At 37.6% G+C, this 21,733-nt stretch overlaps 1 protein-coding gene across 3 annotated transcripts in view; it reads left to right on the top strand.

Annotated features, from left to right (window-relative positions):
- The window catches only part of THUMPD2 (THUMP domain 2 tRNA and snRNA guanosine methyltransferase), a 48,860-nt gene that overhangs the window by 18,026 nt on the left and 9,101 nt on the right, over nt 1–21,733 (top strand). For all 3 annotated transcript variants that reach the window (XM_004436736.3, XM_087436851.1, XM_087436852.1), the window contains 3 exons: nt 522–609; nt 7,314–7,385; nt 8,158–8,272. In XM_004436736.3, coding sequence (XP_004436793.1) covers nt 522–609; nt 7,314–7,385; nt 8,158–8,272 — 275 coding nt within the window. The remainder of the gene's footprint in view (nt 1–521; nt 610–7,313; nt 7,386–8,157; nt 8,273–21,733) is intronic.

Below are 21,733 nucleotides of genomic sequence, written 5' to 3' on the forward strand. Positions count from 1 at the left end.
AATGTCATGCTTCATTTCCTCTTTTGAAAAAGATGCAAATGAGCAAAAAGCAAACTTACAAAAGGGACTTTTTATAGAAAACATATTTCAAGAGTTAGCATCCATTCAGCCCTACTTCCCATACTACACCTATATCCCAAAACAGTATGCTCTTCTTCATGACTCCAGATCAGCGAGAAAAGGTCAATTCCGTTATGGGAATTCCATGTAAACACTTGAGAAAGATTTCTCTTATGTGATTAAATTTTTATAAGTTAAAGACATAAGAGTTAAATTTCAGTTACTGAAAAAGTTTACCTTCCTGAAATATCACACTGGCTGTTTAAACAGGGTGCCAATTAGAGAAGGTATTTTTGTAATAAGGTTAAATACTCTTTAACTTAGGGAGCACTTTAGTGTCTGTTGTGTGAACATATTAAAATGATTCGCAGATATGGATAGCTTAATCATTTTAATTTATATCAGGTTCTTCTTTAACATATAGTAATATTGGGTATATCATCGGCTTCTTTTCTTTGTAGGGTTCCTTTAGCCAGCAGAGCTTACATCAGGACAGCGGGCCTGAGATCTACCATAGCTTGGGCAATGGCCTCTCTCGCTGAAATTAAGGTAAGGAAAATGTCTTCACTTTTGTTAATATAATAGCAAGGTCCTTTCCACAGTTAACTCACGCAGTCTCTTATTGACGGACATCTTGGTTGCTTTCTTTCTTTTCTTTTCTTTTTTACTTTCATTGTTTTCTTTTTTTTATCTTTGTTGTTATTGTTGCCATTACACTTACAAACTGCTGCAGTGATACGTTTTTATATATTGTTGAACTTCTAAGAGTATTTTGGCTATGAAAAAGCTGAGTCAAAAGATGGCTACATTCTATTATTTCTGATTTTTTGTGTCCCAATCTTGTGGCCTGTAAAACCTCTACTTCTTAAAATTGGAGGTTTTTTTTTCTGTGACCAAGATCTTGATCAATTTTTGTAAATTTTCCATGGACATGAGAAAATAATTTTATTTTGTAGTCAAGAAATGTCCTCTATATCTTTGCTTACTCTTTTACTGTCTACTCAATTCTGAAAGAGGTATTTGAAATCTAACTGTTGTATTTTTTGAAGTTTTTTGCATTTTTGTTGTTGTCTTATTCAGTTGCTGTGTAGTTTGATATGTACACATTTATAACTGCTATTGCTTCTTCGTGAATTGTGCCTTTTTTCTTTTTTTTTTTTTGGTGAGAAAGATTAGCCCTGAGCTAACATCTGTTGCCAATCTTCCTCTTTTTGCTGACGAGAAGTGGCCCTGAGCTGACATCTTTGCCCATCTTCCTCTATTTTATATGTGGGACATCTGTCACAGCATGGCTTGGTGAGCAATACATAGGTCCGCGCCTGGGATCCGAATGTGCGAACTCCATGCTGCCAAAGCAGAGTGTGCGAACTTAACCACTACGCCACTGGGCCGGTCCCAGAATTGTGCCTTTTTTTTTGTTATATAAAGTTCACTTTATCTTGATTAGTGAGTTGAAACTTAAATTTCACTGTCTTATTAATATTTTCACTCTTTTCTTTTTCTTTGTATTTGCCTAATATTTCTTTGATCCTACCTTATTTTCAACTTTGTTTTCAATGTGTTTTTTAACAAACACACAGCTGTATTTATCCCACTGTGATGGTCACTGTCTTTTGATGAGAGAGTTCAGTATTGTGACAGACACACCTGATTGTATTTTTCCTATTTTACTCTGTTTATAACGTCTTGCAGTCGACTCTTTTTTTGCCAGTTTGATCAAGTAACTTGATAATCATTTCATTGTTCTTTCTGAGGTTGGAGATTTTACTTTATTCTTCTATTCCATTAGTGGTTCTCTTTCCCAGCTCTTAATTAAACACATAGAACTCTACTATTACTTGAAAACAAGATATCAAGTCTTTCCTCTGTCAAGATACTGTTTTTACCACCTGGACACTCTAATCTTCCCCTTCTTCCCTATCGTAAGATGAAACCCGTAGAGTGCTTTTTTCTCTTCTCCTACCCCACCTTTACTCCTCCCCACAATGAGACCTTTCTTACTCCCTTCCGTTCTCATCCCCCAACTACTAGATTGAACTAAATTATTTATTATGTATCAGAATGTCCCTTAAAATATGTCCTTTCCGCTTCAAAAGTTTTTATTTAGCACTTACATTACACAGTCTGTCCTTAATCATTGAGATATAATTGTGTATAACAAACACACATTTCTGTGTAAACACACAAAGATATCACAAATGGCATATCACTGTTCGCCATTTTTCTTCACTTTTATCTTTCCCTGTTTGAGTTCTCTGCTCTGGTTCGTTTGTTGCTTGGTTAAAGTTTTTTATTTACATATTTTCCTCAAATGTGGTAGTATTTGAATAATATACTATCTGATTCCTACATATCCTCAGATGTCTTCCTTTCATCCTGGGTATACCCATCTTGGCTGGGTATGAGATTCTTGAATTGCACTCCTTTTCTCTCAGAAATCTATAGATGCTATTCCATTGCCTTTTAGTTCTAGGTGTTATAGGAGAGCAGTCCATGCCCGTGTGGTTTTCCCTTCTTTCATAGATACCTTATTCTTTCTGCTTGGAAGCTTGTGAGACTTCTCTCTTTAATTCTCTGAAGTTCAAGAATATTACCAGGATATTCTTATGTCTTTTCTGTTCAGCCCAGAACTTGGTGAGTCTGACTGCCTGGGTTCTAATTCTGGCTCCACCACTTACTGACTGGGAAACTTTGGGCAAGATACTTAACATCTCTGGGCCTGAGTTTCTCATTTTCAAATGAAAATAATAATATCTCATAGGGTCATGTGAGGGTTATATGAATTAGCATTTACAAGTGATTAGAACAGTGCCTGGCATATACAAAGAGTGGAAGTATTAACTGCTGCTATAGTAATAATTATAGGTATAATAATTATTATTTGGAATATATAATTACAAAAATTATTATTATTTTTTTTCTAGCTCAGGCACTCATTCTTTCATTATTAATTTAATTATTATTGCCTCAACAGTTTTGCTTTCGTGACTTTAACCTTAAACTGCTTTCTTTCTTCTGCTTCTAAAATTCCTGTTGTAAACATGTTCAGCTCTGGGAGCTCTCCTCCCGGTCGCTTCTCCTTTCCCACGTGGTTTCCATCTCTTTATATTTTGGCTCTGCATTTTTAGTTATTCCTGAGCATTATCTTCCAAGCTATAACAAGAGTCATAGAGAGATGCTCTACTTTAACTAAGTTATTAAAATTTTTAACCTAATAATCATGGTGTTTTAGCTTTGGAAAGTGTTGTGTGTGCACTACATTTGAATATCTCTAGAAGCTCTTAACTTCTTTTATTCAAATATTTATCTGTCTTCTCCAGGATCTCTCTTTCACTGGATGTGTGTTCAGATTGTCCTGCCCATTTATTCTCTAGCTACTGAAAGACCCCCTCCCCTTAGATGTGCCATTATTTTTCTTTGTCAGCTCACTGGGGCTCAAGTGTGTTTATTAAAGTATTTTAAATGCCAGAATCCTATAAATGGTAAAAGGCAAATGATCTCTGGCAGTGTAGGAGAATCTGTCAGCCTTGCTGGGGCACTCAGTGAAAACCTTTCTGTTCACTGGTCTCCCTGCAGGTCCATGGCTCTCTGAAGACAGTTCTTCCCTGGTCCCAATGATTCTCCCCCCTGGCCTCCAGTTCTGCTCTCTAATCACCCACCCAGCCCCTGGCAAGGAGGCCCCACACCAGTTCCTTCTTTTGGGACCCCACAGAGCCTGGGGCTTCTCTCAGCGCCAGTTGCCTCTAGGTCTGAGCATCCCTTGGCTCAGGGGAAGTAAATAAATAGCTTGCAATTGAGAGAAGAGGAGAGAGCTACTTTCAGATTACCATGTTCCCAGAATCCATGATTTGCTTTTTTATTTGATTTAAATCTTTAGTCTAAATTTCTTTCGGGATAAAGAGAGAGAGGTATGGTACAGTTTATTTTTTTCCAAACTGCCAGTGATTTCACTGCAGTTTATATTTAAATATAAATTTATATAACCACCTACAAATTTGGAATGTTACCTTTATCTTGATATAAACATACATTTTTCAGAAGAGTAGAAAGTGAATTATCAACAATGTCCAAAAATAATGCTTGATAAAATTTTTCCTTACTATCAGTTTGCCCTGCTGAGACCCAGAGTAAGAAATGTTTCTCTAAATGGAACTACCAGCAAGGAGGTCTGTTAAAGCATGTGACAAGTAGCACAGCAGAGTTCTTTTGGAGGAAAGTGGTGATGACCCACGATGTAAGTGATCCCAGTATCCAGCCTTGATCCAGCCCCCTCTTTTGAGGTTGGTACCCAGGGTAGCCGTGACAGCTCAACCTTGGGTAGGCCAGTGCCACTAAAAATGAAATTTAAGCCTGGGGATGTAGATATTTTTCATGTTTGCTATAAACTGTTCTCCTTCCTACATATTATAACAAGTAAGGAAAATCAAGTTCTATAAATCTTAGTTGTTGTTATAAGCACTCAGAAATACTGCTCTACTTGTGCCTGTGTACACAAATGCCATGGCTAGAAAAGGTCCTATGGTAAAATAAAGACATTTAAAGATATTTAAGGTCAGATTACCTCACTGAACATGGACCATGGGGAGGAAGAGCACAGTGTTTGGCACATTTTAACATATTAATAAAAATTAGTTCTTATACCACTATTAATTTTAAACAAAATGGCCATTTAAATCATTATTCTCTTTGTTACTTATGGCCCCTTCGTGGGGGATTCATATGCTACTCTCCTTAGAATTTAGTGCCAAGGGAAAGTCTCTCTCTCTCCTGAAGGACGTTTTGTTTCTTTCCATTAGGTACCCTCTGGCTCTGACTGAAACCTGCCTGTCCACTGAGCACTCTGCTTCCTCGGTAGACATGTCAAGGGACCACTGGGCCTGGAGGTGGGGTAGGTGTCCTGCTGGCTCCTCATTGCTCCTTCTGCCCAAAACCTCTCAGTGCCTTGGAAGCACATGCTATCAGATTATCCCAGTCAAATATACATCTCTCCCCATCATTCCTGTAAGAGCACAGGCCATTATTCCTGTCCTAATTCTTCATGATCTCGGTATCCAGTCTGTAACCTGATCCCTTAGAGTCTTGGCTTCCCTACCTCTAATGGTCTGCCTTAGTCACATCCTAGACCTTATCATACCCAGAAGGGTATACCTTCCAAAAATCTCAATTTCAAGAATCCTGCTCTTAACCTCTTCTCTTTGCTGTTCACTTCCTCTTGCACACTAACAATTCTTGAACGCCGTGGGACCTCCAGTCATTTGACCCTCCCCCGCCCCTTACTCACCACCTGTCCTCATCCCTCCTTCACGGCTTCGATTTTATGGTCTATCATTATAGTCATTTCCTTGCCCACACTTTTAACTCTCTCACTTCTTGTTTGACTTAAGTATTGGAATCAGAAGAGAACTTCAACACCCTCTCCTTACCATATCTAACAACATATTGGAATCTGTGCCCACATAATTTGCTTTATTGTCATTACAATAAATGTCCTTATTTCACTCCATTACTTCTGTACTGGATTCCATTCCCTGTTGCCTACTTAAGGACTTTTCTCTCTGCTGGGTCATTCCCATTGGCGTGTACACTTGCTGTAATATCTTGCAACTTAAAGAAAAATAGCCCTCTTCTGAACCCACATGCTCCTTCAGCTACCACCCCCTTTCTCTACTTCCCTATACAAAACTCTTAAAAACTCTTAAAACTAGTTGTCCATATTTGGTGTCTCTACTCTTCTCATTTTCTCCTGTGCCACTTCTGTCAGGCTTTCATCACCAACGCTCCACTGAAAGTGCTCATCTTACTTAACCTATTAGCACTTTGACACTGTCATCACTCTCCATCTTGACATGGTTTTGTCTACTTTGTTTCAGGAATACCACTCTAGGTTCTCCTGCATCAGTATGTGCTGCTGTCAGTGTGCATTGCTGAATCTTCATCTACCAAACAACTATACTTAGATTACCAGCGTCCAACCTGTAGACTTTTCTTTTTTAACTTCTCTCACTTCCTAGATGGCTCATCCAGTTCTGATGCCTTAAATACCATTTATAAACTGACTAACACTCACTATTCCTAAGTTTATATCTCTAGCCTGACCTCTCCCCTGAACTCCAGCCCCATATGTCGAATGACTCATTTGACATCCATACTTGGTCTGAGAGGTGTCTCAAAATTACGTGTCCAGAACTATACTCTTGTCTCCTTTGAAGCCTCTCCTCCCCAGCACTTCCCATCTCAGTAACAGGCAGCTCTGTTCTTCCATTTGCTCAGGTCAAAAACTTTAGTCATTTCAGACTATTGTCATTCTTTAACATTCCACACCCAATCTATCCTGTTGGCTCCACCTTTAAAGTATATCCAGAATCCAACCACTTCTCACCGCCTGCACCACTTGTACTCTCTATTCAAGCACCATCATCTCTGCCTGGATTCCCTGCCTGGATTCCCTGCCTAGCCCCCCGTTAACATCCTTACCCTTCTGTGGCCCATTCTCGACAGAGCAGCCAGAATGATCTTTGAAATGTAATGTCATATTACTCCTCTGCTCAAAACGCTCCAGTAGTTTCCAGTCCTTCAGAATAGAACCAGAATCCTTACGGTACCTACCAGATCTGACATGATGTGACCCCCAGAATAGGAGTAATAGTTTTTTCTCCAAATTTTTTGTTCTCCCAGGTACATGTAGGATTCTACTTTCCTGGCCCCTTGAAATTGTGTGTGTCATGTGACTGACAGGCTTTAGCCACTTAATATTGGTGGAAGTGATGTGTGTCTCTTCCAGATGGCACGTTTAGGCACCAGTGCATAATTTGTCATGCTTTCTTTCCCTCTGCCGCAATGATGGCAGTGCTCCAGATGGTGACCACTTCATCAGAGTGAGGGGCAGAAGCCCCGGCTGCCCTACTGTGGACATGTAGCATGAGCTATATGTTGTTTTAAATCTATAAGATTTGGGAATTGTTAGTACATGCAGCATTACGCAGCCCGTCTTGATGGAATCGCTTGGCTACCTCTCTGACGTAATCCCCACATTTTCCCTCTGGCTCACTGTGCTTTGGCCACACTGGTCTCCTTCCTGATCTTTACACATGCCAAACATACACCTGCCTTAGGGCTTTAACTGCCTGAAACTCCCAATAAAGTGTAAAAAGGAATCTTTACTCTTGAAATATTGATTCCTCAAGTTTTAGGTTTCTTTTATGATACCTATTGTAATAGACTTAATAATATGAAATAAATATTTCTATCTATAGGCTGGTGCATTTGTTTTAGATCCAATGTGTGGACTTGGAACAATACTTTTGGAAGCTGCTAAAGAATGGCCAGTAAGTTCTAAAGTTTGGTAAACCAAATAGCACATTTACTTTAATCAGTATGTATGTGTGTGTGTATATATCCACTTACCAATTATTTACATGTAGTTTGTCTATTTGGGGATTTTTTTTTTTTTTTTTTTTTTTTTTTTAGTGAGGAAGATCAGCCCTGAGCTAACATCTGATGCCAATCCTCCTCTTTATTTTTTGCTGAGGAAGATTGGCCCTGAGCTAACATCTGTGCCCATCTTCCTCTACTTTATGTGGGACGCCGCCACAGCGTGGCTTGATAAGCAGTGCATTGGTGCGCGCCCGGGATCCGAACCTCTGAAACCCAGGCCACCAAAGCAGAGCGTGCGCACTTAACCACTTGTGCCACCAGGCTGGCCCCTGGGGATTATTATTTTTATTATGTAAGTTGCTATTTACTATAGTCAAAATAGATTATGAAGGGTTAAATTGCTATGTTATTTCTTTAAATACTGGGATAAGTTTAGGAAAATATGACAGAATTCTAATAATTAATGATGACATAGATCATACAAATCCCTTAGTTTCTTAGACATTTGTAATTGTAAAACATTATTAACGGATTTTAAAATTTTGACATTTTTAATTTTTAGCTATTGAATATCATTTTAAAGAAATACTCTAAATTTGTTTTAACCTGAATTAATAAATCTATTAATTTCATTTTCATCATTGGAGAAAATGCAAATAGATTTTCTTAACTACACAAAATATCTGATTACTTTTATTTAAAATATGAATTTCTTTCCTCAAGGATGTGTATTATGTTGGTGCTGATGTCAGCAACTCACAGTTACTTGGTGCGTGTGACAATCTGAAAACTGCTGGCCTTAAGGATAAAATTGAGCTCCTTAAAGTCTCTGTTATAGGTAAGATATTAAAACGTAAACATTTGGAAAAATGAACATATGTAAATATATTTAGAATCATAATGTAAAACATGACTCAGTTTCTATATATAAAGGTTGAATTGTTTGTACCCTCTAATGTATCTGTGGGGCTAATACTCAGTTTACTTCCAATATTATAATTGTAACTTTTTTATTTTTCAAAAGATTCATGATCAGAAACATTTATATAGATTTCCTAAGAATTTAAGTAAAGCATGCCTTTTTCAGTTATGTTTGTTGCATCTGAACCATTTCTCATAACCAGGGATCGCTTAATAGAGGCATAAAATAAAGAAAACTGTAACAATACTAAAAGTTCTTTGGATTTCTCTCAGATAAACAGTATGAAATGTTCTGAATTATCTTACCTTCCCCTTGCCTCACATTGGACAGTATTTGTGTGATATGTAGGAGTGAGGTAACCAGCCATCCCAGTTTGCTAAACCAGTACTTTCAGTGCCAAATCCAGGCAAGTCTGGGGCATACTGGGACAGCTGGTCACACTGTCAGGTTGAGGGACACTGTCCCCCCTGTTAACTGATGGGGAATCAGCAGTGACAAACATGATGAGGAATCAAGTCTATGGAGTCCAATCAAAATAACATTTCCGTAAGATCCATGGTATTCAGATTATGTTAGAGAAGCCTCACAGTCCTTCTTTCTTTTCCTTTCCCCTAGTACACCTTTCCCCCCTCCAGTACACCTTTCCCCCTTAAAAATGAGTACGTTTAGTTCCCAGCTAAGAAAATTGTATTCTCTTGACACAGTGTGAATAGGTAGTAGGTAGGTCCCAGTATTGAACTTATAATCTGGAGAAACAACATATTGTTTTAAAAAATTTTATTGTAGTGGAAAAGTAGTAGAGATGAGTTATGAACAAGAAGAAAATGTTAGGATAACTTCTGTGTAAAAGCATAATAAAGCAGCCCCAGAGAAGAAATTGTATTGTTGATTGAGATCTCATAGTTGTTGGCTGCCAATGACTATTTTTCAGCCTTTCTGTCAAAGTTTTTAATAGAACTCGGTGCATAAGACACAAGTTTCTGGAGGAAACTGAGGGGTGATTAGACTGAAATGAAGCTTTTGTGACCCTAATTTCTTTATGAAAGCTATTTTTGGGGGACCTTTGAGAAAACTGGAATCGCTTCATCAGTTGTGTCAGAGCAGTGGTTTTTCAAACCCTTTACAATCTCCAAAGTGCCCTGGAGGCATGAGGGGGGAAGTGCTGACTTGGCCACTGGATCTCTGCCGCACTACCAACTCCACTTTTATCTGTTTGCGTTTTGGGGATATTTTCTATAAGATTTCACTTTAAAAACAAAAGGGCTCTTACCCCCACACAGTCGTGGTGGGTGGAAATTGCAACCAGAGATTTCCAGGATGAGGAAAACGAAAGCCAATACAGGAACCACAATGCAAAGATACATGAAATCACTAGACCAGAAGGAAAATGACAAGCACCCAGAAACCAACCCTGAAGACACAGAAATCCATAACCTAAACGACAGAGATTTCAAAACAGCTATCATAAAAAGACTCAGAGAAATACGAGACAACACAAACAATTCAATGAGATTAGGAATTTCTTCACAAAAGAGATTGAAATCATAAAGAAAAACCAATCAGTGCTGATGGAGATGAAGAACACAATGGAGGAGATAAAGGAGGATCTGGAATCTTTAAAGAACAGAGCTGACAATATGGAGGAAAGAATTAGCATTTTAGAGGATAGGAATACAGATATGATCCAGATGGAAGAGGAGAGAGAACTAAGAGTAAAAAGAAATGAAGAAAGTCTCCGAGAAATATCTGACTCTATTAGGAAATGTAACATAAGAATTATAGGTATTCCTGAGGAGAAGAGAGGGAAAGAGGAACAGAGAGCCTATTCAAGGAAATAATAGCTGAGAATTTCCCAAATCTGGGGAAGGAGCAGAAAATACCAGTAAGCGAAGCCAACAGGTCACCTAAATATGTCAACAGGCAGAGGCCCACTCCACACCACCTAGTGGTAAGGCTAGCCAGAGTCAATGACAAAGAAACAATATTAAGGGCAGCTAGACAAAGACAAAAAATAACATACAAAGGAACTCCCATCAGGCTCTCAACGGATTTCTCAACAGAAACTTTACAGGCTGGGAGAGACTGGAATGATATATTCAAAATACTGAAAGACAGAAACTTTCAGCCAAGAATACTCTATCCAGCAAAAATATCCTTCAAATATGATGGAGAAATAGTAACTCTCCCAGATAAACAAAAGCTAAGGGAGTTCATGGCCACAAGACCCACTACAAGAAATACTCAAGAAGGCCCTCAGACCTGAAAAAAAGAAGAGAAAGGGAATACAAAGCTTGGAGCAAGGAGAGAAATAGGTAGATAAACTCAGAAAATAGTAGATCTTTACCGGAATAGGTTAGCAACCACTTAAATGTCAAAATCAAAGATTGAAGGAAGGAATTCACCAAAAATAAATTTAACCTCATCACTGTAAACACACAGCCACAACACAAGATAGAATAAGGTATAACAAGAACGACTTAGAAGGGGAAGAGGAAAGTGATTGAATTGATTTATTATAAGGAAATAGGAGGCCATCAGATAATGGACTATCTCATACACAAGATTTTTTACACAAACCTCACAGTAACCACTAAACAAATAATCAAAACAAAATCAGATATGATAAAGAAAACTAGAAGAGTCATAAGACAGAACAACCAAACTGAATTGGCAGTCCGAAACAAATGGAACAAGAAACAAAGGAAACACAAAAGAACCAGAAAATAAGTGACAAAACAGCAACATTAAGCCCTCATATATCAATAATTACCCTAAATGTAAATGGATTGAACTCTCCAATCAAAAGATACAGAGTGGCAGGATGGATTAAAAAGCAAGACCCAATAATATGCTGCCTCCAGGAAACACATCTCAGCTCTCAAGACAAGCACAGGCTCAGAGTGAAAGGATGGAAGACAATACTTCAAGCTAATGGCAAACAAAAGAAAGCAGGTGTTGCCATACTCATATCAGACAAAGTGACTTCAAGATAAAACAGGTTAAGACAAAGAAGGGAAATATATAATGATAAAAGGGACACTCCACCAAGAAGACATATCACTTTTAAATATATATGCACCCAACTTAGGAGCACCAATGTACATAAAGCAACTATTAACAAACGTAAAAGGAGACATTAACAGCAACACAATAATAGTAGGGGATCTTAATACCCCACTTACATCAATGGATAGATCATCCAGACAAAAAGTCAATAAAGAAATAGTAGACTTAAATGGAAAACTGGATGAGATGGACCTAGTAGACATATACAGAGAACTCCATCCAAAAACAGCTGACTACATATTCTTCTCAAGCGTGCATGGAACATTCTCAAGGATAGACCATATGTTGAGAAACAAAGCAAGCCTCAATAAATTTAAGAAGATTGAAATCATAACAAGCATCTTTTCAGACCATAATGCTATGAAATTGGAAATGAACCATGAAAAAAAAACTGGAAAAGTGACAAAAATGTGGAGGTTAAACGACATGCTACTGAACAACCAATGGATCATTGATGAAATTAAAGGAGAAATCAAAAATTATCTGGAAACAAACAAAAATGGAAAATATGCCATACCAAACCATATGGGATGCAGCAAAAGCAGTCCTGAGAGGGAAACTCATAGCGATACAAGCCCACCTTAACAAACAAGAAAAAGCCCAAATAAGCAACCTTAAATTACACCTAACAGAACTAGAAAAAGAAGAACAAAGCCCAAAGTCAGCAGAAGGAGAGAAATAATAAAAATAAGAGCAGAAATAAATGAAATTGAGACCAAAAAAACAGTAGAAAGGATTAATGAAACAAAGAGTCGGTTCTTTGAGAAGATAAACAAAATCAACAAACTCTTAGCCACGCTTACTAAGAAAAAAAGAGAAAAGGCTCAAGTAAATAAAATTAGAAATGAAAGAGGAGAAATTACAATGGATACCACGGAAATACAGAGGATTATAAGAGAATACTATGAGAAATTATATGCCAACAAATTGGACAATCTAGAAGAAGTGGATAAATTCTTAGACTCATACAACCTCCCAAAACTGAACCAAGAAGAAATGGAGAGGGCCAGCCCCGTGGCTTAGCAGTTAAGTGCTCGTGCTCCGCTGCTGGCGGCCAGGGTTCAGATCCCGGGCGCACACCGATGCACCGCTTCTCTGGCCATGCTGAGGCTGCGTCCCACATACAGCAACTGGAAGGCTGTGCAACTATGACATACAACTATCTACTGGGGCTTTGGGGGGAAAAAAATTTTTTTTTAATTAAAAAAAAGAAGAAGAAATGGAGAATCTGTATAGACCAATCACAAGTAAAGAGATTGAAATAGTAATCAAAAACCTCCCAAAAAATAAAAGTCCAGGACCAGATGGCTTCTCTGGTGAATTTTACCAAACATTCAAAGATTTAGTACCCATCCTTCTCAAACTATTCCAAAAAACAGAGGAAGATGGAACACTTCCTAAATCATCTATGAGGCCAACATCACCCTGATACCAAAGCCAGACAAAGACAATACAAAGAAAGAAAATTACAGGCCAATATCGCTGATGAACATAGATGTAAAAATCCACAACAAAATATTGGCAAACTGAATACAGCAATACATTAAAAAGATCATACACCATGATCAAGTGGGATTTATACCAGGGACGCAGGGATGGTTCAACATCCACAAATCAATCAACGTGATACATCACATCAACAAAACAGAATAAAAACCACATGGTCATCTCAGTAGACGCAGAGAAGGCATTTGACAAGATACAACATCCATTTATCATAAAAACTCTCAGCAAAATGGGAATAGAAGGAAAGTACCTCAACATAATAAAGGCTGTTTATGACAAACCCACAGCCAACATCATACTCAATGGGGAAAGACTGAAAGCCATTCCTCTGAGAACAGGAATGGGGCAGGGCTGCCCACTCTCACCACTCCTGTTCAACATAGTACTGGAGGTTTTGGCCAGAGCAATTAGGCAAGAAAAAGGAATAAAAGAAATCCAAATAGGTAACGAAGAAGTGAAATTCTCACTATTTGCAGATGACATGATTTTATATATAGAAAACCCTAAAGAATCCGTTGGAAAACTATTAGAAATAATCAACAACTACAGCAAAGTTGCAGGGTACAAAATCAATCTACAAAAATCAGTTGCATTTCTGTATGCTAATAATGAACTAACAGAAAGAGAGCTCAAAAAGATAATACCATTTACAATCGCATCAAAAAGAATAAAATACCTAGGAATAAATCTTACCAAGGAGGTGAATGACCTATACAATGAGAACTACAAGACATTATTGAAAGAAATCGGTGATGACATAAAGAAATGGAAAGATATCCCATGCACATGAATTGGAAGAATAAACATAGTTAAAATGTCTATATTACCTAAAGCAATCTACAGATTCAATGCAATCCCAGTCAGATTCCCAATGACATTCTTCACGGAAATAGAAAAAAGAATACTAAAATTTATATGGGGCAACAAAAGACCCCGAATAGCTAAAGCAATCCTAAGAAAAAAGAACAAAGCAGGAGGCATCACAATCCCTGACTTCAAAACATACTACAAAGCAATAGTAATCAAAACAGCATGGTACTGGTACAAAAACAGACACACAGATCATTTGAAAGCCCAGAAATAAAACCACATTAATTTTCGACAGAGGAGCCAAGAACATACAATGGAGAGAGGAAAGTCTCCTCAATAAATGGTGTTGGGAAAACTGGACAACCACATGCAAAAGAATGAAAGTGGACCATCTGCTATCGCCATTCACAAAAATTAATTCAAAATGGATCAAAGACCTGAAGGTGAGACCTGAAACTATAAAACTCATAGAAGAAAATATAGGCAACACACTATTTGATATTGGTCATAAAGGAATCTTTTCGGATGACATGCCTACCCAGACTAGGGAAACTAAAGAAAAAATAAACAAGTGGCACTTTATCAGATTTAAGAGCTTCTACAAGACAAACGAAACTAGAATCAAGATGAACAGACAACCCACCAGCTGGGAGAGAATATTTGCAAAACATACATCTGACAAGGGGTTGATCTCCATAGTATGTAAAGAACTCACACAACTGAACAACAATAAAACAGACAACCCGATCAAAAAATGGGCAGAGGAAATGAACAGACATTTCTCCAAAGAAGATATACAGATGGCCAATAGGCAGATGAAAAGATGTTCAACATCATTAATCATCAGGGAAATGCAAATCAAAACAACACTAAGATATCACCTCACGCCTATTAGAATGGCTATAATCACCAAGACAAAAAACAACAAATGTTGGAGAGGATGTGGAGAAACAGGAACCCTCATACACAGCTGGTGGGAATGCAAACTGGTGCAGCCTCTATGGAAAACGGTATGGAGATTCCTCAAAGAATTAAAAATAGAGATGCCCTATGATCCAGCTATCCCACTACTGGGAATCTATCCCACAAACCTGAAATCAACAATCCAAAGAGGCTTATGCACCCCTATGTTCATTGCAGCATTATTCACCATAGCCAAGAAGTGGAAGCAACCCAAGTGTCCCTCGACTGACGATTAGATCAAGAAAATGTTGTATATATATACAATGGAATACTACTCAGCCATAAAAAAAGACAAAATCGTCCCATTTGCAACAACATGGATGGGCCTAGAGGGTATTATGTTAAGTGAAGTAAGCCAGAAGGAGAAAGGCAAACACTGTATGATCTCACTCATATGTGGAATATAAACCAACACATGGACAGAGAAAACTGTATTGTGGTTACCGGGGGCAGTGGGGGTGGGGGGTGGGCACAAGGGGTGACAGGAGACATATGTATGGTGATGGACAAACAAAAATGTACCACCCAAAATTTCACATGTTAAAAACTATTAAAACATCAATAAAAAAAAAAAAAGAAAAGGGCTTGAATTCTTTTAAGTGTTTAAAAAAAAAAAGAAAAGATTCTCTATGGTACCAAATAGCTAAATAAATCCTAGTTTTTGAAAGGATCGCTCTAACTGCCGTGTTAAGAACAGACGGTAATAGGGGTAGGATGGAGACAAAGAGACTAGTTAGAAGACTATTGCAGTAATCCTGGTAAAGAAATGATGGTGGTAGCTTGGGCCAAACTGGTTTTCGTGGAGATGTTGCGAAGAGGTCAGATATACATCTTTTTGAAGTTAGAGCCAACGGGATTTGCTGTTGGGTTGAATGTGGTGAGTGAGAGAAAGAACAGGAATGACTAAGCTTTCTGGCTTGAGCAGGTAGAGGGTGGAGTTGCCATTTACTGAGCTGGGGAAAACTGCAGGGGGAACAAGTTAGAGTTCTGGACCTGTTAAGTTTCGCATGATTATCCGACGCGACGTGGAGAAGATGTCAAGTTAGTAGCTCAATATACAGCTGTGGTTCAGGGGAGAGGTTGGGCATTACCAGTGTAGATAACATTTAAATCCATAGGATCACCTAGGGAATGAGTAAAATAGGGAAGGAAAAGAGGCCTGAGATGAGATGCTTAGAGTTCTGGAAGGTGAGGATCTAGTAAAGGAACAGCCAATGATATAAGAGAATAAGTGAGAAAGAACCCATGGAAAAGTGATCAGCCATGTCAAATGCTGCCGATTGGTGAAGTAAAATGAGACCTGGCAATTGCAGAAGTCAAGGGCTGTTTCCTTTGAGCAGCGGGAGCAAAGGCCTGTCTGAGTGGGTTCCAGAGAAGATGGGAAGAGAGAACTTAAAGACAGCTCGTTTTGATCATTCTCTTCAACATTTTGGCTGGTAAGGGGAGCAGAGAAATGGGGCAGTAATAGAAAGGGGGAGAGAATGGGGATCAAGGAGGGATTTTTTGAAGATAGAAAATCGAATTTACCTTTTTTTAACAGTACAGCATGTTTCTATGCTAAAGAGAATGATCAGATAAAAATGAGAAACTTGACAATGCGGGAGAGAGAGAATTGCTCGTCTGATACACTCACGGCCCCCAAGAAGGGATGGGACCCAGCGCACAGGTGGTAGGGTGGGCACCCCTGGTAAAGGGGAGGGCAGAGCGCATGAGAGGAGAAGTTGTAATACGTCACACCAGACCAGCAGTGGCCATTAGTGCAATTTCCTTAAACCTTTGTTGAGACTGATATTATCATTTTATTACAATTTTTTAAAACTCTTTACAAATTTGATAGTTTTTTAAAATTGACCTTTCTCTAGTTACTTGTGAGATAAAACATTTTTCACATTATGTCATTTGTAGATTTTTCTTTTGTGAATTAATTACTTGTTTTCAGGATAGCTTTCTGGAGGAAAGAATAAAACATCTATTTTAAATTGTTTCAGCATCACAACCTTTTAATATTAAAATTCAGTCTAGGGGGATCTATATATCTTGCGTACATAGGGGCCAATATTAACCACTTAATAATTAGCCCTCAGTCCTTCATTGCACCACTCTACTTTAGAGGTGGACATTCTGCTAGATATAAGCATTTATTTTCTTCATTAATTTGATTTTACCTTTAAAAGCTTTAATCATGAATACAATTTAGAATGTTGAGGGCCGGCCCCGTGGCTTGGTGGTTAAGTGCGCGTGCTCCGATGCTGGTGGCCCGGGTTCGGATCCCGGGCGCGCACCGAGGCACCACTTCTCTGTCTATCCTGAGGCCGAGTCCCACATACAGCAACTAGAAGGATGTGCAGCTATGGCATACAACTATCTACTGGGGCTTTGGGGGGAAAAAATAAATAAATAAAATCTTTAAAAAAAAAAAAATAGAATGTTGAGACCCAGGAATCCCCTGTTGAACATTTACAGGTGTGAGGATCTCACACCTTTTTATTATATTAAGAGCACGCATGGACTTGAGAGTGAAATAGACCGAGTATAAATCCTGGCTCCACCATTGTTTCTTCACTGTGTGGCCTTCAGCAAAATACTTGACCTCTGCATATTTTCTCATCTGTAATCTGAAGATAATACCTACTTCATAGGGTTGTAGCGAGGATTTATTACATAACCACACAGATTACAGAGCCCAATACACAGCGTGAATTAAAGATCTCTGTAAGCATGGATAGGTCTAGGACATTAGTAATACTTTCATCATGATTTATGTTTCTGCAAAATCGCTATCTTCATTCTCTTTGTATGCCTTAATGACTTTATTTTTTTCTACTTTTTTTAGTAACATACACTTTATTTCATAACCCTCTGCTGGTATAAAAGGAAATACTCCTTTAACATGCAGAAATTGCATGTGTTTATTCCTAAGATTTAATCATTATGAAAATTTGGAACCAAATGAATCTTATGTTACAAGCTATCTTAGGAAATAATTGATCATTGGTTAGGCTTTTTAAAAAAATCTACAGATGTATTTACAGATTAGTATAAGATGGAGAGCTGTAATATATACAGATTTGAGCAAAAGAAACACATGTATGGTTAATTAAAATGACAAAATTATAAACAGGTGAAAAAAGAAAGGGAGAATGTTTTCCTTCCTTCCAATTAGACATTGTATAGCCTGTCATACGTTACTTCAGTGAAAGAGTTATAACATTATTGGTACAACCGTGCTTTGTTCTCAGGTGTTATTCATTTCTACCCTTGTATGAGTAAGGCATGCTTTTTCAATACACCCATAAACATAAATCACCTAGGCTAACTCATACTACACACGTAGGCTGTATGGTATTAATCATATGGGACCACTGTTGTATATGTGGTCTGCCATTGACCAAAATGTCCTTATGCGGGGCGTGCCTGTAAACTCTTTCAGCAGCTATAAGTTTTTAAAAGAGCATATTTAATGAAGAAGTAAATGCAGAGTTTCCATTTCTCAAGAAAGCCAGTGATGAGCACATAACTTGAGTAAGTTTGTTGACATTTACCATCCACTCTGACAGCTGAGTGATTTCACTGACCAAATGAAACACATCTGTTTATAGAAGCATCTAGCATTTACTTCAAAACTTAGTAATTATTTTAGGGAGGCTGAGCCCAAAGCCAACTATTTATCACATGCAACTGAAGAAAATGCATTTAAATATCACTGTGAAGCATGACTTTTTTTTTTTTTGTTTAGATGAAATGACTACTCTTCTAAATTAATTTTATTTTCAGTTCCAGGTTTTCTTATGTACATAAACAAAATGAAGCTATAGCTGTTAATATGTTGGCTCCATTAGCAGAAGACCTTTGCAGAGTTAAATGTTGCCAGTTTTGTATCGGTGTTATCAGATGCTTCAAAAAGACAATCAGTTAAGTCAATTCCAGTAGTGGTTTAGCTTTTTTCCCCCCCAATTCTTGGAAATTTAGGAGGCTTTTTCTGTTAAAGATGAAACATCTTTCATTATTATGAATGCTGCTATAAATTCAGCTCAGCACTGCACATGTGTCTGTTTATGTTTTATGTGGTGGACCACAGCATCATGGTAAAAATTAATATTCATACTAAATAAAGAAATCTATGAAGCAGAAATGTACTTGGAATTTGACGAGGTACCCACATAATTCATAATTACCTCCAAACGAGCCGCGATGTTTTGTAATTGAAATAGAAACTTAAATTATCAACATAACAGACTTTTAAGCAATTTTTAAAATATACACAGAGTAACTGAACTGCAAACTATTTGTAATAAAGATGATGGAATGCAAAAAATACTCAGCATGACAGTACACACTTTATTTGCTTATATATCATCAGTTGGGTTTAAAAATGTTTAAGCCTTTGAAGAATTACTTTGTAAATCAGCCACAGTGTCCTACAATTGTACTATAAACTTTTTTTAATAAACTAGTTGCCTAATCATGGTTGCATTTTTTTCAAAGTCCATTGGAAATCCGTAATCAAAGGATTCAACAAATGGCATGCCCAAAAATTTGTTTTTGAAACTTTTGATGATTTGCAGTTATTAAAAACAAAGCTGGAACAGGAGAACATTCAAGTCTATCCCCGAAAACACCAAGGAAGAAATGAACAAATTAAAAAGTGAGAGCTCAGTAATGCACAAGATTTAATTTTGACATTCTATAGATACACTTAGGATATCTTATGGGAAGAATCTTCTGATGGCTTTATTTTAATTGGATAAATATTTATTCTAGAATGGAATGGAATGGAGTGGAATGAAATTGAGAAGGACTTCCATTTTGCAGCCTCTAAATTTGGTAAAACAATTAAAAGAGCAATAGAGACAACTTATTTGAGTTTTGTGTTGTGAAAATATTTGTCAAAGGCACTCTGAATGGAGAGCTATGAACTGGAGAGCTGAAATATTTACCCTTTCCTGTGAAAGAAACAGAATTGAGAGGATTCTTCAGTTAGCAGAATTTGCTCTGGGCTCTACTGTTACCTTAGCTCCTGTAGAGAAAGTGTTTTCTCAAATAAAAATGTTGTAGTCTACAGAGAAGTTTATTAACCATAAAAACAAAACTTTGAACAATATTGCAGGCAATTTATGAAAAAATTTAAAAGTCCGTATTAAATGCTACATTCTTCAGAAAAATATCAGTGATGACATGGGATTGGAGACTGATACATCTAAGAAACTGATCAGTATATGAATATAAACTACAAATAATTATTTCACTTGTTTTAATGTTAAAATAATATTTTAAAAGTGTGTGTTTTTTAAAAAAAACTCCAGTGTGCACAAATATGTTATTTTTAGGTCCACCATAATAATAAATTAATTTATTAGTACTTCAAAACATGTATAATTTTTTTAACCCCCTTTTTCTCAAAAATGTTCCTGTTTGGACTATAAATTAAATGGTCAAACTATATTTAGCATATTTAAGATTAATTATGGACTTCTGGATTAAGATGACAGATTGAAACTTCACTGAAGGATTTGCATTCTCCTGCACTTACTGAAATAAGAATAAGAATAGTAAAAATAAAAGGAAAAAAATTCACCAGCAGCAACCAAACAAGGAAAGGGCATAATCTAATGCAATAAACTTCAAAATCTGGCCCAAGGGAAAGAAACAGAAAGTTATAGAGCAATAGCCAAAAGAATTGTGGTTATTTACAAGGTTACTGAGGCCAAGTGTGACCCAAAAATATGCCCAACCAAGATGTCATTTTAGTACAGGGATATCTTCAAATATAAAAAATATTTCACTAAAAAGCCCTTTTGGGGGAAAAAAATAAAATCTAGACATTTAAGAGATGAATCAACCGGGGAGTGGAGAAAGCAAAGACAAAGTGATTGGTCATGAGGACTGAAATCAAATATATAAAATTTTTTTTTTTTTTTGGTGAGGAAGATTAGCCCTGAGCTAACATTTGTTGCTAATCTTCCTCAGCAAAAAGAGGAGGATTGGCCCTGAGCTAATATCTGTGCCCATCTTACTCTATTTTGTATGTGGGATGCCACCACAGCATGGCTTGATGAGCAGTGCATTGGTCAGTGCCCAGGATTCGAACCTGCAAACCCCAGGCCACCAAAGTGGAGCACGTGAACTTAACCGCTATGCCACTGAGCCCACCGCAGATATACAATAATTTTACACAACTATAGGAATTACAGCACAGAATGTGAATGTTATAAACCTGGACAATGGAAAGACTCTTCAAACAGCAGAAAATACGAGGAAAGAAAATAGAAGAGTGTGCCTGATTTTATAAAAGTCCTCAATTTACTTAGTCTTTTGTCTAAATATATGCATAAAAAGGTATCTTGAAGGCCCTTAAAACCTATTGGAAGAAAATATCTTAGGGCTATTATCCTGGGTTTTAAGCAGTTCTCACCCATTTTTCTCCTAGAAGGAGGGAGAAATAGGCCAGCTCTTTTGTTTAAGACACACGAGTATTTTAAAATTTTTCATATTCTTGAGTCATCCTGCAGAGATGTAAAGAAGAGATGATTCTTACTTGTTTGTTTCAAGCTGTGTTTCTATTTCAGCATTTTATCTCCTTATTTTACAAGCAAACTGTTTGTTCACAGGCAGCTCAAAGCATTTAATAATGTAGAAGATTTTACTGGGTAGTGAATCTTATGGGTCAGGTGCTCTTGATTTTAGGAGTTTCTGCATCAGAAACTCTGGAGGTGGGGCCCACAGTCAGTGTTTTACCAAGTCCTTCAGTTTCTGATACACACGAAATAGTAGGTTTGGGGGGTCGGGGGAGGGCCGAGAATTCGCATTGGTAGTTCCCAGGTGATACTGATGCTCCTGGGCTGGGGACCACACTTTGAGAGCCGCTGCTGTAGGAAAGGAGAGTAAAGAGGCCCACCTGGAAGTAGTTGCCCTGCGTGGCGTGTGAGGACCCATAAGGAAGGAACGCTGAATTTTGCAGGGCTTCTTTGAAGGATTCTGGCCCACTGGTCGCCACCTGGCTGTCCTCTCCCTGTACACATCAGAGAGGACATT

Source organism: Ceratotherium simum, chromosome 11, assembly GCF_057802395.1.
Source record: "Ceratotherium simum simum isolate JZ-2026a chromosome 11, ASM5780239v1, whole genome shotgun sequence".
NCBI classification, from domain to species: domain Eukaryota; kingdom Metazoa; phylum Chordata; class Mammalia; order Perissodactyla; family Rhinocerotidae; genus Ceratotherium; species Ceratotherium simum.